Source organism: Eublepharis macularius, chromosome 14 (assembly GCF_028583425.1).
Source record: "Eublepharis macularius isolate TG4126 chromosome 14, MPM_Emac_v1.0, whole genome shotgun sequence".
Taxonomy (NCBI): domain Eukaryota; kingdom Metazoa; phylum Chordata; class Lepidosauria; order Squamata; family Eublepharidae; genus Eublepharis; species Eublepharis macularius.
In genome coordinates this window covers 1,200,173-1,212,480 of record NC_072803.1, presented here as the reverse complement: position 1 = coordinate 1,212,480, position 12,308 = coordinate 1,200,173, and the positions used below count along the sequence as shown (strand labels likewise).

Below are 12,308 nucleotides of genomic sequence, written 5' to 3'. Positions count from 1 at the left end.
GAATGAGAAATGGCAGATGTTCAAGCTGGATTCAGAAAAAGAACAGGTACTAGAGATCACATTGCAAATTTACAATGGCTAATAGAGCATACCAGAGAATTTCAGAAATCAACCTGTGTTTGATAGATTACAGAAAAGCTTTTGACTGTGTGGATTACAAAAAGCTATGGACGGTGTTAAAATAAATGAGTTTGCCACAACATCGGATTGTTTTGATGTGCAACCTGTACTCCGGACAAAAGACTACTGTTAAGATATAGGAAAACAGAAGGTTTCCAACTGCCAAAGGTATCAGTCAAGGATGGATATTATCTCCCTACTTGTTCAACCTCTATGCAGAACATATCATAAGGAAAGCTGGATCAGATCTAGAATTAGGTGGTTGAAAATTGGTGGAACATTAACAATTTGAGATGTGCAGATGACACCACATTGCTGGCAGAAAATAGTGAAGACTTGAAACGACTACTGATGAAGGCTAAAGAAGAAAGCGCCAAAGCAGGATTACAGCTGAATATCAAGAAGACAGAAGTAATGACTGTTGAGGAATTACACAATTTTAAAGTTGACAGTGAGGAAATTGAAGTTGTTCAAGATTTTCTATTCTTTGGCTCAATCATAACCAAAAGGGAGACTGCAGCCAAGAAATCAGAAGAAGATTGAGACTTGGAAGAGCAGCTGTGAGGGAGCTAGAAAAGATCTTTAAAGATAAGGATGTCTCTCTGGGGACCAAGACCAAGATAATCACCAAAACTATGGCATTTCCTATTACTGTATATGGATTTGAACACTGGACAATGAAGAAAGCTGACAGGAAGAAAACTGATTCATTTGAAATGTGGTGCTGGAGGAGAGTTTTGCGGATACCACAGATAGCCAAAAAGAAAGTAAGTGGGTTCTAGATCACAACAAGCCTGAATTGTCCCGGAAGTGAAAATGACAAAATTGAGGCTATCGTACTTCAGTAACATCATGAGAATACAAGAATCTTTTCCTACCACCTTCAACTTTTCCGGACATTACTGTCTTTTCCGGTGAGTCTTGAATTCTCATGATGTTACTGAAGTATGATAGCCTCGGTTTGCAAGATCTGAGCAGGGCTGTTAATGACAGGACATCTTCATTTTATTTCTTTATTTATCTTATATATTTATTTAATTTTTTGGAGGTCTTTCAGTCAAAGCGTCTCCATAAGTTGCAGCAAATTTAAACAAAAATGAAACAGAATTGCAATGGCCGGCAAAAACTGGTGATTAGAGTGCTGGACGAAGATCTGGGAAGGGCAGAGCAGCCCAAAGTGCTGCCACCACTCAACCGTGCCTACTACTAATGTGTTTCTGAGGTTTTCACAGCCTGTGAGCAGAACAACTGCTGGTGCTGGACACAAAAGGGCAGCTGTCCCAGCCACCACCCCCTGTTATGCCAATATATATTAAAAGCACATGACAATAATCAATACTAATCAATACTAGGCCAAGCTCCTGTATTCTCTGAATGAACTTTTAAACTTTACATGAACTTTCTGTGTATTTTTTCTATGTATAAGGTAATTCAACAGGTGTGCTTTCATCCTTTGACAATTAATTAAAATAGTGGACTCTACTGAGATTGATGTTCCTCTATCAGAGATTCAACCAATGGTGATCGCCCAACTTAACTACTAAGCATAAGAACATAAGAACATAAGCAAAGCCATGTTGGATCAGGCCAGTGGCCCATCCAGTCCAACATTCTGTCACACACAGTGGCTAGAAATCCAGTGCCATCTAAAGGACTGTCAGTGAGGCCAGGACACCAGATGCCCTCCCACTGCCTTCCTTCCAGCACCAAGACAACAGAGCACCACCTCCCCACAAAGAGAATACCATCTATCTCCTGTGGCTAATAGCCACTGATGGACCTCTGCTCCATATATTTGTCCAGTCCCCTCTTGAAGCTGGCAATGCTTGTAGCTGCCACCACCTCCTGTGGCAACGAATTCCATGTGTTTATCACTCTTTGTGTAAAGTAGTATTTTCTTCTATCTGTTCTAACCCGACTGCTCAATAATTTCATAGAGTGCCCACGAGTTCTTGAATTGTGAGAAAGGGAGAAAAACACATCTTTCTCTACCTTCTCTAACCCGTGCATTATCTTGTAAACCTCTATCATGTCTCCCCTCAGTCGTCTTTTCTCCAGGCTAAAGAGCCCCAAGCGCCTCAATCTTTCCTCATAGGGAAAGTGTTCCAACCCTTTAATCATTTTAGTTGCCCTTCTCTGTACTTTTTCCAGTGCTATGATATCTTTTTTAAGGTGTGGCGACCAGAACTGTACACAGTACTCCAAATGAGGCCTCACCATCGATTTATACAGAGGCATTATGATACCGGCTGATTTGTTTTCAATCCCTTTCCTAATAACCCCTAGCATAGCATTAGCTTTTTTTATGGCAGTCGCACACTGTGCTGACGTTTTTAGTGAGTTATCTATCATGACTCCAAGATCTCTCTCTTGGTCAGTCTCCGCCAGTTCAGACCCCATCAACTTGTATTTATATTTTGGATTTTTGGTTCCAATGTGCATTACTTTGCACTTGGCTACATTGAACCTCATTTGCCATATGGATGCCCACTCTTCTAGCCTCGACAGATCCCTTTGGAGTGCCTCACAATCCTCTCTGGCTTTCACCACCCTGAACAATTTCGTGTCATCTGCAAATTTAGCCACTTCACTGCTTAATCCCAATTCCAAATCATTAATAAACAAGTTAAAAAGCATTGGACCCAATACCGACCCCTGTGGCACCCCACTGCTCACCACCCTCCACTGTGAGAAGTGCCCGTTTATACTCACTCTCTGTTTCCTATTAATTAGCCAGTTTTCGATCCACAAGAGGACTTGGCCCTTTATCCCATAGCTACTGAGCTTACTTAGGAGCCTTTGATGAGGAACTTTGTCAAAAGCTTGACAAAGTTGACAAAAGCTTGACAAGTACTCTTGACACTTGTTAGAGATTTATAGTTTTCTTTTGCAGTTCTGACTATGACATAATTTTTTAACTAATTGGAAGGCTGTACCATGAAATTATGAATATTCAGTGAAGTGTCAAACCAATCATTATTTGTTTGTGCTATCATGTGAATAGACCCTAAATATTTGCATATGATGAGGTATATAATCGCAAACACAGATAGTATGGCAGGGTACTGATGGAAGAGATCTCTTGGGAGAATCTAGGTGAGAACCTATCTCTACCTATGTATTTCATAGAAACTTTGAGCATGTTAAACTAGGGATTTATTAAGAAATGTCAGTGAACTTATTTCTTATTGCCTTTCTATGTTCTGTTGTTATAGGATTCATATTAATAGCCATTTATATTTTGATTACTTGCTTCATTAAAAAACTAGGGTGTATTTTCAATAAAGTGAAATAAACTCTAGACAGGTGTCTGTGTGTTTGATTAAGAGTTGCAAAGCAATATTGAACCCTATATAAATACATGTACTGATAAACAGCTGGTTCAAAGAACTTATCTGTTTGACAGGTCTAAAAACTAATTGCTGTAAGCTCTCCCGGAGAGAGATCCATCTTTCTCCTGGCTAGTTGAAGCTTAGTTTTAGACACGGGCAACGGGCCCGTTACACCCCCATCCCAGTTTGCTTGTAGCCAGAGGATTCATCAGCAGCCATGCCGCGTGTATTTAAGTGTCTGGATTAAGAGAGGCAGGCACGCGAGCACTGCCGGTTTCTCCCCTTGGGAGAGACCATAAATCCAGGATGCGGTAGTACAAGGCCCAAATGATGGAGGCAGTCTGACTGGGGCATGATCCCACCCCCATGGAACAAATACACACTTTAATTTAGTATTTTCTTGATCATATTTTTGAATCACCTATTTCAGGGATTATTTAATGCATATTCATAATTATTAACATCAAGTCCTGAGACTGCAACACTCACTTGGGAGTAAGTCCCTTTTAATTCAATGAAGCTCAGCTTCCAAATAATTTGCATAAGGTTTTCCCCCTAAGGAGGGATCCTAGATGACAGAGACATAGCATATGTATCTGGGTGGCTGCTCAATCCCACAGTCCCACTCCGCCCGTCCACAGATTACAAAGGAGAGCGCCTGCCTGGCCGACAGAAGCCACCTGAACAGCCTTTCCCTGCTCGCCGGTTGCTGTATCCCCCAAGCTTCTGAGCAACAGGGAAACACAGAAGTACAGAATGCAAAAGCCACGCCATACCTTGTATTAAAAACCACCACAATCGCACAAAGCAGTGTGCAAGCTAAGCTATCAAGTTATCTGGAACTCTTCATCAGTTTGGATATTAAAGGGCGGTGTGTGACATATTCTAGGTAAAGCCTTTTGAAAACATCCTCTGCAGAATACTCGGCACGTCTGAATAGATAAAGCGGTTTTCAGTACAATGAAACAGGAGTAGCACGAGCTTTCATGAGTTAGATCTCACTTCACCAGGTGCATGAAGTGAACATGCAGAGCAGATATATTCAATGGTTAAAACTCTCGCTGACACTGTAGCGTGCACAGTTCTCCAGGGGGGAGGGGCGGCGGGGGGGCTCATGACCTCACAGGGAGGCATGGCTTTGGGTGTGGGGGGGGAGAGACAGTGCCCTGGAAGTAACATGACAGGAGGCGGCAGGTTTCGGGGGTCTGACCTGGAAGTGCTATCACTTGACCTTTGACCAGGAAGCGACGTCACAGGATCTGATGTCACATTCACACTAAGTGCTGCCCCCCAAATTTCCAGGCGTTTCCCGAGACAGTGCTGGCAGCCCTAAGTCCAAAGCATCCCAGCCATGCACCAGCCAGCCCTTTGCTCCAGGCACCTTCCCTATGCCTGATCTTCTGTACACCTGGCTGCATGGGAGGCCCTGGGATTCTGCCGCCTGCCTGATCAAAGCCTTGTGCTGCACTGCGAGTCATTCAGCCACAACGAGCTCTAATTAATGATGCCCACAAGAAATCTGCAGTCATTTCTACACAGTGCTGCTGTGGGCTGAACATTCATTTTCCTCTAGTTAAACACTGACAGTTCGAAGGCTGCCGCCTGCTCCTTGAAAGAGGTGAAAACACTGGATGACCAGACGGCCTTTGGCCAGGGGCAGGCAAGCGAATCCACTACATGCCTCTCCAGTCTGCCTCACGCCACCCTCTCCCCTTCCAAGCGGTCCCCGTGGCTGGGGCCTCTCTTGTAGGCACCCCTCACCCTCCGCTTTCCCAAAGGGCCTCAAAATTAACTGCAGAGGGATTCCCTGGCTGAAAGTGAAAGCAGACCCTTGCGTCACGGACTTCATCATCACCCCCATTAACTGATGCCTCCAAGAGAACAGAAGCAGTGACTATCATACATTCAGGGCAGCGAACAGGCATCGCCTCCGCCTCCAGCAGCCTGGAAGGAGTATCAGAGCAAGCTGCTGGGGGAGAGGGAAAGCCAGTTGCTGAAGCCCTCCAGTCCAAGCACACTCTCCCTCTCGCCCACAGGAGAAGAGACAGGTGGGCAAGGTGGGTCCCTCCACAGGTGTCTGAAGTGAGAGCGGAGGGGTCAGGCAGGCACCCAAGTCCTCCTCCCTCTCCTCCTCCCAGCCTCCCTCTTTCCACATCCAGGAGCAAAGGTCTGGCCTGCCACTGGCGTGCTCCCCGCTCCCTTCCAGCGCAGCCAGAGGCGGCACAGGCCCAGTGCCTCTAGCCTCAGCTCTGCTCGGGCTTGGCGTCACCCGGCAGCCTCTCCTCCAATCTCCTCCCACCAGCCACTGCTCAGCTGAGTGTCAGGTGGGGTTTTTAAAGAGCCACGCTGTGCCCCCCATACGCCCGGATCAGTCTGGAGCCCTACTATCTGCCATGGCCCGAGTCTGGTCTCACCCCCACCCAGCACTGGGAACTGGGCAGCGCTGGGCTGAGTCTCTGCCCCAGTGCAGCTGATGTCAGCACCCCCAAGTGGGGAAAATCAGTTTTAATACATACTTGGAAGGCACCACCTATGTGCCCTGCCGTTGCCAAGGAGGGTGGGAGGGACGCTTTGGCATCGTAGCAGCACGGAAGGGAAAGGCGGGTGCAAAGGAATGCCGCCTGCATTTCTGACTGGCCCAATCCACGCAGCATCTGCACCGCTCCCCATTTCGAAATCCAGTTTAGCTCATCATTCCAAAAAGATGGGGCTCCCACACACCACATCGACGGCTGCTCAGCCCCAAGCAGAGGGTGTTTATTTTGTGCTGCTGTTCCTTTTGTCCCACAAGAGGCTGCCTTTAGGCACCAGCCAAGAGGGCTGGAAAAAGGGACCTCTTAGTTGTACTCTAAGCCTAGAAGAGACACAGGGCAGCGGTCCCTTCAACCAGCAAAATAAAGGCAGTGGCTTGCCTCAACTCTCAGCCAGCTGGGCTGGGGGGTCTCAACGGGGCCTCTGTTGGTCGAGCGTATAAGTTTCAGTGCTATTGTGAGTAAAAATGTTGAGCCCCAGGACATGACCCCTGCCCAAGGCCATTTCTAGTGACTGCGCATTCCAAGGCAGCTAAGGAAGGGGTGGGACATTTAGAAAGCTTTTCTCAAGAAGACAAGCGACTACGTCCGACAAGCCTCTCCCCAGAGCCTCCTGCGCGGGCAGAAAGAGCTGCCACGACCGCCCAGCAAACTCTACATGAGTCAGGCAGGAGAGCGGAGCACAGGGCGGCCCCCGAGTCAGATCTGGCTGGGTTTGTTCCATCTCTCTTTTTTTTTTTTGCAGAGATTAGGTCCAGGCAGAGGAGAAAGTCAAAGGGCTGGGGAGTGAGCAGAGAATGGGTCCAGGACCCAGCCCAGCCTGGAGGCCTTCTTGTTCATCCGACAAGCCTCTCCCCAGAGCCTCCTGCGCGGGCAGAAAGAGCTGCCACGACCGCCCAGCAAACTCTACATGAGTCAGGCAGGAGAGCGGAGCACAGGGCGGCCCCCGAGTCAGATCTGGCTGGGTTTGTTCCATCTCTTTTTTTTTTTTTTGCAGAGATTAGGTCCAGGCAGAGGAGAAAGTCAAAGGGCTGGGGAGTGAGCAGAGAATGGGTCCAGGACCCAGCCCAGCCTGGAGGCCTTCTTGTTCATCCTCTGGTCCCACTTGTCTATTTACACAATCCTAGGCAATGCCCTGTGGGGAGAAGCACAGGGCAATGCAGCTGGCTAAGGCCATCGCTGAGAACACAGCCACTGATGCGAGGCGGCAAGAACAGCCTCTGGGCCAGAAGCCTTACCTGTGGACATGAAAAACGGAATGCGGAACTTCCCACTCAGCACCCTGGCCCGCAGGTTCTGCAGCGTACTCCCGTCGAACGGCAGGGCCCCACAGACCAGCACGTAGAGCACGACGCCAAGGCTCTGCAGGCCAAGAGAAGCCACAGGTCAGGCCTACTTGGGAGGAACAGCAGCAGGAAGCCAAGCAGCCAAGTGCTTGCTGGGGGAAAGGGCCTGTCCTCCTCTGACCAAAGGCCCAAAGTAAACCTTTCACATATTATGTCACTGACAGCGAAAAGTGCTGGCTCTCCAACCGGTACAGCCAATTACAAAACTGAGCCTTGCTCCATGGCTGATGCCCCCGCCTAGAAGCACCGTCGCTTCTGACAGAGACAAAAGAGGCCATTCACGCAGAAGAGCTGCTCAGCTGACAGCATACCCAAATGTCCACCTTGGGTCCATCATACTCCTTTCCTTCAAAGAGCTCCGGGGCAGCGTAAGGGGGACTCCCACACCAGGTCTTCAGCAGCTGCCCAGGTGTGAAGATGTTACTGAATCCAAAATCTGAAAGGGAAGAAGGAACACGTGGATTTGGTGACAAGAAGACTTGGCCTTTGGGGCCAGCTCAAAAATACCGCCGTGGCCAGGAAGGCCGAACAACTGGCGGAGGCGCAGGAGCATCAACCGCTTGCCCTGGAAAGCGCAACGAAACGCCGTGCAGCAGGACCAGCAGCTACCGCGGAAGCGGAGACTCGGCCGTCTCACGGCTCTGGAAGCCGACCGGTGCCTTTTGGCCAGGAAGGCTGCTCTCCCGCTCTAAAAGGGGCTGACTGACCTGCTATTTTGATGTTCAGGTTTGCGTCCAGGAGCAGATTCTCGGCCTTCAGGTCTCTGTGGACAATATTTCGGCAGTGGCAGAAATGGACAGCGGCTACGATCTGCTTGAACTTCTTCCGGGCTTCTTTCTCAGCCATCCGCCCATGGGCCACCAAGTGATCTGAAAGAGAATGGGGAGTTGGCAACACAAGGCAACTGCTGCTGACTGACGAGCCTCCTTTGGTTCACTGTGGGACCTCTAGGAATTGTGCTGTCCACGACAGACCTAATCCAGCACAAGGTGGCGCGGTGGAGCCGCCAGCCAAGGTGGATGCCAAAACAGCCGCACCAGGACACAAAGCATGGAAAGGACATGAAGCAGCGAATGGCTTGCAATCTGCCTGATCTGCCAGCAGCAGAGCAACTGATTCCATCGCATCGACTGCACATGCCTTGCATGGCTTGAGGCAGGGAGCAGATTTTCAGCACCCTGCCAGCTTCAATCACTAACTCCACACACCACTTCAGGAAGAGGCACATGCTCAGCCTTTGGAGGGGAAACAGTGCCACCACTCTGGGGCCCAGGACAGAGGCATCTTGGCAGAAAGCCTGGACACCAGCCCAACAGAGCATGCTGTGGAGCCTCGGAAGCCCTAGGGGGCCGCAAGGGCAGCAATGCAGACATCTTAGCTCCCCCCTGGCACTGTGTCACCTCAATTCAGTGTGCTCAGTTATTAAGGTATTTTGGCACTTGCTGACTCCCAGGTCCGCGTCTTTCCATTCTCGGGGAATGGTGATTAGTTGTGACCTTTTGGAACACCTTCCAGTTGGGATATTCTATTTGTGCAGGCAATATTAGTGCCTAGCACACCATTAGGCCTGTTCATGGATCATTTCAAGCTGGTTAGTGTGATATCAACAAGGATCTTGGGATCTGTGAAGACCACCACTTGAATTCTTGATCCCTGTCTGTTCTGGAAACTGAAATCTTACCAGAAGCACTTCTTAAATGAGGCCCTGATTCCACCATAAATCAATCGCTGACTCACAGCGGGGCTTTCACTAAAGTAAGCAGCTATCTGTCCATTACTTTTTAAAATTTGCAGGGGAAGAATGATGTGGCCAAATATCCTTCAGTCTCTAATCTTCCCTTTCCGGGCAGGATACTTAAGAACAGGGCTTGCAGAACAGCTCCAATAGGTCCGGGATGACATCTCTAGACCCTTCCAGGTGAGCTGCGGGACACAGTTGACATGAGATCGGTGGCACTCGCTGAAGATCTCCATTTGAATATTGGCAAGGGCTTTGCCTTGTTGTTGGATTTATTTTTTTTACCTTCGATACAGTGGATCATACTATCCTGTTGAGGTATTTTGAGACAACAGTAGCTATCAAGGGACATGCTTTGGATTGGTTTAATCCATTTCTTTTGGACAGGGTTCAGAAAGCTGCTGTTGGGGACCGGCTGTCATTGGAGTGGGATTCCACAACTGTATCTCTACATGAAGCCCTTAAGAGAAATCATTTGCAGTTTTGGAGTTGAGGATCACCAATACGCTGATGACACCCAACTCTATACTGCTTTGTCCTTCCTGCCTGGTACCGCTACAGAAGTCCCGAGCCAGTGGTCTGGCTGCTGTGGCCGAACAACTACTAGAGGTGAACAAAGCGGAGACTGAATATCCTCACCAGCCAGAAGCAGTGCTTCAGGAAGGCTGAGGTCGGGGCAGGTTCGGTGCTTCCCACATTTGAGGGGGTTCAGCTGACCCTCACTGATTTCATTAAGATTCCAGGGGCTACATCTGACCCAGCACTACTGCTAGAGAAGCAAGGTACTTCAGCTGCAGGGGGGAGGGGGGAATGTTTTCTTCTATCTTTGCTTGGTCTGGAAGATGGTTCTCCACCTCAGCACGGCTGATCTAGTGGCATGGATCTATGCCAAGGTAACCCCTCAAGGCTAGAATACTGTAATGCAGTATGTAAAGGGCTGCCCTAGAAAACGTGGAAACTGCAGCTGGTGCAGGGAGCTGGAAGGCGCATGCGCAGAGCACACGTTCTGCAGGCGCCACACCCGTTGCCACTTAACTTGCAGGTTCAATCCACGGTACTGGCAGTCATCTACAAAGTCTACCATGCCCTTGAACCTCCCTGTCTGCAGGACTGCCCTCCCCGGTGGAGTCTGCTGGGGCACCTCTGCTCAGCTGAGCAAAGCCGCCGGAAGGTGCCCAGCACAGAGGCCCCATCAACGGCTCCCTGCAGTGGACTCCACCTGCCAGAACGGCCTGCCCGAGGTCGTCGGAAACAAAATGACTCAGGCGGGTGTTTTTATAAAGTGAAGTGGATCGTAGTAAAAAGGAAATGTCTAGGAGGATACCTTTATAACGGAAACAGGGTTGAAGTTTATTGCATTATCCTTTTTTACTATATTGTCTTCGAATTCTTGCAGTCCAGTTTGTTTGCATTGCTTATGATACGTCGTGACTTAAATTCTATAGTCCACCCTGAACCTTATCAAGAAAGGCAAATAAAATTAAAAAAAAATAAGGGTTAAAATTCAGAGGTATGGAATTGGAGAGGGGGGGGGAGGGCCAAACTTGAATTTTCTTATGGAGCACCAAGCTGCGAAGTGGGGCCTCTTCGGCGCTCCAAGGCTCCAGCTCCCCAGCTTGGTAGGGGTCGGGGGGGGGGGGTATGCAGCTGGCCCCATCCACGGGATGCCAGTTTTCATTTATAAAGGGCAGCTGTCAAATGTTTGCTGTGCTTTTGCTCCTGTAAGTCTCTCTCCTTCTTACATTTCCTCTGAGGAGCAAGAGCAACATTTAACTCCACAGCCACCAATCAAGGCAGAGACAGGCAGGCAGATTTCCCAAGGGGCACCACAGAGCATGACAGCCAAGGAGGATCTGAGCCTGCTTTGTTTTACTTATCTATTTAAAGGATTTAGATCCTGCCTTATTTTCTTAGACACAAGGTGGCCGACAACGCAACCGCAAATTGCAAGGACGTCAGACCCCATAAACAGATAAAACACAGATTTAAAAGCACCCGCGGATGTCCCTTATGAGCTGGCTACTGCACCCATTTTACAGACAGGAAGCAAAGGCTGAGAGGCAGAGGCTGGTTTGCTCCCCCTACATGCGTCAGGTGCCAGAAGAGGTCCTGCCCTGACAGAAGCTCCATCAAAGGTCCAGTGTTCACCTTGCCCAGCCAGCCAGGACCTTGAATGCTTGGACAGTGATCCTCCAAAGTATGGCCTGGAAACAAGAGCTCAGCTGCTGCTTGCTTCCCATTCGGCCGTTAGGGCTTTTCCTTCCACAGAGAGGAAGGTATAGCTGGCAGCTATGCAAACAAGTGTTGGCCCTCAGAGGCAAGGGCAGCAGGGGAGCTGGGAGGGGAAACTCAAAGCACAAGGAAGCCACCACCTGGCTCTGGAGACCGGTCATAGGCTTTGCAGCACATAATCCCAGCTGACTACAAAGGGCTCCCTGGGGGAGGGGGCTGTGCAACATTACCCTGAGACAGGGATCTTCCCACTTCCCCCCACCCCAAGTTGCCACCTCAGGCGCTGGGCATTACTGCATTCTCACGGTCCACTGCTACATTTAGGGTTTGTGGAAGACCCTCTAATCAGCTTATCTTTGCTCTAAGTCCCATTCAGCGAGAGAGGCTTTCTTGTAGCTGCTGGGCTCAGAAGCTGTTTTGTCTCGGCTTTCTCCCCCACACGATGGGCTGCTACATTTTGACCTGGGTAGCAAATTTCACATCTAAGCCTAAAGGAATTTTTGCACCTTATGTGCTAAAAGGAGAGATATGTGTGTGTGTGTGTGGACAGAATTGTACACACAGAGGCCTGGGAAGGATGCGGTCTAAAACGGAGCTCAAATGCACATTACGGCGCACCGTTTCATATAGTTTGAAAATCTGATCAAGAAGAGGCAAAGCCTTGGGAAAGTAATAGGATGTTAGTCGTAACAACGTGCCACACACGGTTTTTATATTATTACAATTCAGACTACATTCTTGGGTCAACAGGACATGGTTAGAGTCAGCCCAGTGACTTAAGAGGACCTTCCCAAGTATCGCCCTTTCTGAATCACTCCAGCATCAGCGAGGGCCCCGGCAGCGCCCCTGGTCAGAGAGTGGCTTGCAGGGGGCCAGGAGTCAAAATCAGAAAAGGAACATGCCTTTCCAAGCCGATCGCAGGCCCGTCTTGGCGGCAGAAGGTGTCCGCCCAGGGAAGGTGAGGAAGGGCCGGGCTGCAGACGAAACACCTGGAAGCCTTCAGAGCCAC

At 49.2% G+C, this 12,308-nt stretch overlaps 1 protein-coding gene across 3 annotated transcripts in view; it reads right to left on the bottom strand.

Moving 5' to 3' along the window:
• SIK3 (SIK family kinase 3) overlaps positions 1–12,308 on the bottom strand; it is a 105,374-nt gene that overhangs the window by 29,469 nt on the left and 63,597 nt on the right. For all 3 annotated transcript variants that reach the window (XM_054997843.1, XM_054997844.1, XM_054997842.1), the window contains 3 exons: positions 8,037–8,198; positions 7,641–7,765; positions 7,222–7,345 (listed from right to left, as the gene is read on the bottom strand). In XM_054997843.1, the coding sequence (XP_054853818.1) occupies positions 7,222–7,345; positions 7,641–7,765; positions 8,037–8,198 (411 nt within the window). The remainder of the gene's footprint in view (positions 1–7,221; positions 7,346–7,640; positions 7,766–8,036; positions 8,199–12,308) is intronic.